Source organism: Tupaia chinensis, unplaced genomic scaffold (assembly GCF_000334495.1).
Source record: "Tupaia chinensis unplaced genomic scaffold, TupChi_1.0 Scaffold138407_1, whole genome shotgun sequence".
NCBI classification, from domain to species: Eukaryota; Metazoa; Chordata; class Mammalia; order Scandentia; family Tupaiidae; genus Tupaia; species Tupaia belangeri.
The window spans coordinates 1,754,574-1,760,165 of NW_006198305.1; the positions used below are offsets into that span (position 1 = coordinate 1,754,574).

The following is a 5,592-nucleotide window of genomic DNA, read 5'->3' on the forward strand; positions in this document are numbered from 1 at the left end:
GAAAAAAAATTGATAGTGGCTCAAGAAAACAAGCTGCCATTTATGCATAGATTGATGTACAGTAATATACCCTAACCAAATGTCCCTTTTGAATTTTCAAGTTGATGAAAAAAAATTGTGTGCAGAAACACATTAAGAAGGCACATAGTACAATCTACAATACTTTTTAGTATCCATAACTCATGCCCTGCCCTTGAAAAGCAAATGTGTTCACAATTTTACTTGAGAAAAAAAAAAAGCCACTTAAAAAGAAAAAAATAACACAACATAATTATTGATTAAAGTTCAAAACCTCTGGAAGAAAATACAACCAAAAAGCAAGCAAAACCACTCATACACACCAAGCCTGAAATCATACACATCTTAACCTCCCCAAGTACTGGTTTGGTTTTTAGAAGTCCATCTAGAAAACAAACATTAAAACTTCAGGCAAATATAGAGCAAAACTGGGCATTTAACAATTATACAAATTTTTTTACATGTCATAAGGAAAATTCTGAATGATACATAAAACGTTATCCATTTAAGCTGCCTTCTACTGAATGGTAACTTCTCCCACATTAAAGATACTGTTGCAAAAAAGGAAAGAGATCCTATCTCTCTGCTTTCCAATACCTCTTTCTCACCCCAAACCTCTTTAACTGGTATCAAATTTCAAGTGAAAGTGGTACATGGCAAAGCTTATGCCACTGTATTATATAGTTTTTCTAAATAAAGCATTTGATATAAAATTATAAGAATTAAAATAAGTAGGTAGGGATGCCATTTATAATATATCAGCCTGGCTGATGGCAGTGAAACCGTTCATGACAGAAGCCTGACTTCTGAAAGATCTTAACTAGTATTTATGGGTCCTATAAAAAGTAAAAGATAACTTTAAGATAATATTACAAATGTATACTAGTATCTCCCAGTACAAGGAGCAGTCTCTTAAATGAATCTTAAAACAAAAACTAATACTGGAAATGTTTAAACTCTTTCCTGCTAATCTATTGATATTTAAATGTAAATGTCTATCTTCTAGTTGGAGTCCTTCATTTTTCTGTGTTTCCAATTCAAAGAAAATGAGGATAATGAAGATCTTTTTTCTTAAGTATATAAAGACAATATATATCCTTGAGGAAGAAGAAAGATAGCAAACAAACTTGGACTTTACAAAGACACAATGATTACAAACCAGTGTACTATACAAATTTGAGAAGCAAAAACAATAGGCAATGCTCAGTGGCCCTCTCAAGTTTTAAGTAAACTCTCTTCTCACCAGAATCAAAGTACAGATACAACAAAGAATGTGTGTAAACAGGAATAGTTTGTATGGGGATTGGAAAAATGTATAGGAAATTAATGTTTATAATAACAAACAAACAAACCCTCCCTGTAATAGGAAGTCAAAATCCAATCATTTTGCATCTTGTGCAAAAAATTCCCCACCTAACCAACCATATAAATGCATTGTACAGAAGATAAATAATGGATGGCTAAACTTCAACTTACAGTGCAGTATATAACTCAATTAGTTAAGGGAGAAAAGGTAATTAATGTAGAATATACATTATAAAATGTTTTATTAACAAAACCCCAAATTTTGAGAGGTATGGTGCCTTGTAAAAGCTAAGAAACTCACTCACAAAGCACTGCTTGTGTGACCGTGTTTTTCAGACTTATCAAGTGACATTTTATGTTATCAGTTTAGAAAAAGAACTACAAAATGCTGAGGGATCCTATTTTTCACTGCTTGAATTTTTTTTTTTAGGAACTTACACTAAAGCCCATCGCAATAGCAAAACTAATAAAATGCATTTTGGCCATGTTTCAAACAATACTTGACAGCATTGTTCTGTGTTATTATGGCCTTGTGTCTTACACACAGTGGATGCCTAGCAAACATCTCATGACCAAGAACTTCAACTGAATTGTGTGATCCTATTCTTGAGTTTTTAGACAGAATCCTTATAAACTGACACAGAAGCCACATTCTATCACAGGCAGTGTGGTAATCCTAACCCTAAAAGAAAAATCCTGATGACTGAAGTTTTTGTTTTCCAGGGATACAGTCTAGGCCCAGGTAAGGCTGACAAAAAGTCAATAACAGAGGTGTAAAAGTACTTAAGGTATCAGGATTCTGAAAATATTAAAAAAGAACAAAAAAACTTGCAGTTTTATTCACAAATCTGATCACGCTGCCAACAAATTTTCATGGCTGAACTTCTGTAGCTTGTGAGGTACTAACAACCTGCATGCAATGTATGAAGAGACCCCTGTATATTCAGAGGCTTATATCCATAAGACATTTAGCTGGTCTGTTTTCAAGTTACCAACGGATGGCCTTATTACAGACGTGGTGTAAAACATACACACTTTCATGGAAACTACCTTATCTTCCAACTCTGGTAAACACAAATAGTAACAAAATAACTTCGAACTCAGTTTGACAAAACTTTACAGACTTGGCCCCTAATTAGAAAACAAACAAATAAATAAAGGGAAGCCAAAATGGAAGGGGGAGAAGGAAAGAGGGAGAATCTCCACTCTTGCTCTAAGGAGACCTAGCAGTCACAGCCAGTGGAACAATTTTAAACTACCATCTAACTACACATTTGACCTCTTCCAACTCCTCACTCCCCAGTGCACTCAGAAAAGAGCACAGCTCTTCCTTGCAAGTCTCTAGGGTTCTTTCCCTGCATGGAGCTGCTATAGGGTTATTGAAAAATATAATACTTCACATAAACACATGCTGCTTTTTTCCTTGAAAACACCTTAAAGATGTATACTAGTTTAATTCGAGTTACAGAGGAGACAAAAATTAGCCATTTGATTAAAGGTGATGCCGCTGTTCTGTCAGTAGGACGTGCTTTGGATGTAAAGGTGTTTACTTAATTTCAAGAGAAATGAGTGAGTGTGGATGGCTCAGTAAAACCCACCAGAACTGTTAAAAAATGAAGTTACTGGCTAGAGGTAAGGAAATAGGTCTCTGTGTGAGTTAACTGGCCTACCTGTGAATCAAACCCTGCCCTCAGCCTCATTAGCACCAACACTGTGAAGAATAGTTGTGGAAGGAAAAATCACCACAGCCCCAACCCTGTCAGTAGATTCAGTAGAATGGCCCTTGGAATTTCATGCAAGGTTCAATTCTGGACAGTCCCTTTTCAAATCAGTGTATAGTCCTCACAACAACTCTGTGAGGGAGGTAATATCACTACTCCCCTGTTGGTGGAGGAAACAGAGGCCAGAGTGGTTAAAGATTTTGCCTGAAGTTAAAACAAAAGATGAAAACTCAAGGAAGCCAACTGTCATGCTCCACTTAGACACTATGAAAAGACATCACCAGAAACTTGCCCTCACCCTTGCTTGCCACTTGGCAGGACAGGCTGCATGGCAGAGGATTTGTCACTGTATCTGGAAATACAAAGCCTGTCTCTATTCCTGTGGGCAGATATATATACGAAGTCACTCAAGTGCCTGGGCAAGTGCTTCTGAATTTACAGCTAACGTGAGGTGGGAGGTGGGCAGAGCTAGAGGGAAGAAATGAAACAACTTAAATACTGGACTAATGGGCTATAGACATGAATTTTTCCAAATATCATTTCACAGGTCTGATTTCATCTCTGCATGCCAGACAAGTGCATTTGCCCACATGTGACACCTGTAATGTCTGTACCACGTCATACAGTCACACTGGAATTACTGAATGCACTATTTGCTCAAGCATCATGTACCTGAATTCCAAAATGAACTGCATGACTAATCAGGGGGAAAAAAATCATACACACAAAAATAAATCAAGTTTTCTTTCAAAAGAAAGTCCAGCCATAATTCCATTATATCCATGGCAACTATCACCTGTTAATGCTCATGTTAGTGTGTAAAAACGTATTCGTTATATACAGAAAAAGATGATCAAGTACTGGTTAATAAAGTGTATGGCTGACCCTGAGAATAAATTTTTGCCTACTCAAAAGACTGATTAAGTAATATAAAATAAGATGGAATTGAAAGATGCCTATTCTTGTACTTGGGAAGAAATGTCTTTAAAATGCTGACTTAATTCATGTACACCTTAACAGACTTAAAGACATCCCCAAACATTAAACACTGTAACTGTATTGATATGTTTCCAAAAGTATTCTGAAAATTTTTACAAAAAAGTAAATGTTAAGAGCAAGGCATTATGTGATACACAGCATAAAAATCTTGTTTTCAAAATAGTGTCTGAACACACTGCTATAACTATGTGATTGGTCTTCAATTGGCTGTAAAGAGACAGCATTTTCATTGTACATACGCACACCTCCTCACACATATGCACAAACCAAGAGAAACCAACCAACAAAACTTGAAATTTTTAGTAATTGTACTGACGCGGGCAGGGCTGATGAACAACCCAGCCATTGTGCTTGACTTGCCGAGAGTGGCAATCCCTGGTAAGATTTTGGCGACGAAGGCTATTTCTGTTCAGAGACTGTCTTTCACTATGTTCTTTTATCCGCTGGGAAGGGCGAAAGCTCTTAGGTTGTTCCAGAAAAGTTGTATGAGCAGCAAGAGCTGCAACGTAGCAATGAATGTGCTGGCCCACTCCATTTTGAGCTTCTGCTCTGAAACAGATAATGTAGGCATGTATTAAATACGAGAGTATTTATTAATGAAATTTTAATAGTTACTTAGCAGTTTCATTTGCTACCCTATTCTGTTTACGGTGGAATGGAAGCCCAGTATTTCACAGCTGTCAGACAAGTTCATATTTTGTGACCACACTGACAGAGGTGGAAAGGAGATGCTAACTTTAAATAAAGATATGTCATATAGTCCACAGATGGCTAATTAAGCAGACTGTTCTAAGAATATGCCTTATACTTGGAGTGAATTTCAGTTACTGAGCACACACAATTTATATAAGCTTGTCTAGGAAGAAAATGAACATTTACTTTTTTTACATTTACTTTTTAATTTGCCAGGGCATGTACACTGACAGAGACAGGCAGAGAGAGGAAGAGGGAGAAAGCACCCCCTTCTCTCAATGGGATATGGTTATGCTGCAATCCCTTCTCCTCCATTCCTCTATCCTATCAGAGTTCAGACACACACACACATCTTACATGTAATTCTCAAGCCACTGGGTCTCAGACTTGAACCACATGGTTATCCATATGGGATCCAGGTTCCTTGACCATCAGGCCACAGGATTTGTAACACTTAACTGAATATCTGCATTTACCAGCTATTTTGCTGATACGTATTTTAATTCTCAACAAAATCTTAAAAGGAAAATATTTTGGGGACCAGCAGATGGCATAATAGTTACATTGCTGGGCTCCCATGTAGTTAACTATGGTTTGAGTCCTGGACCTAGCACATGTGCTTGCATGCTCAAAATCCCAAGAGGAGAATGGAGGAGAAGGGACTGCAGTGTGGCCATTCCCCTCTGGGGGGTGACTTCTCGCCTCTGTCTCTCTGGTGAACGCACACACCCTATAGCAAAAATCTCTCTTAAAAAAAGGAAAATCTTGGACCAGCAGTTAGCGTAATGGCTATGTCACTGGACTCCCACGTAGTCGACCGCGGTTCGAGTCCCGGACCCGGTGGCTTAAACTCACG

General features: G+C 37.5%; 1 protein-coding gene across 2 annotated transcripts in view; it reads right to left on the reverse strand.

Annotated features, from left to right (window-relative positions):
• Positions 1-292: 292 nt before the first annotated feature.
• TP53INP1 (tumor protein p53 inducible nuclear protein 1) overlaps positions 293-5,592 on the reverse strand; it is a 12,345-nt gene continuing 7,045 nt past the window's right edge. Inside the window, exon 3 of one of the 2 annotated variants that reach the window (XM_006161297.3) lies at positions 293-4,592. In XM_006161297.3, coding sequence (XP_006161359.1) covers positions 4,343-4,592 — 250 coding nt within the window. In that variant the 3' untranslated portion in view covers positions 293-4,342. The remainder of the gene's footprint in view (positions 4,593-5,592) is intronic. The other variant, XM_006161298.3, reaches the window with a different exon arrangement.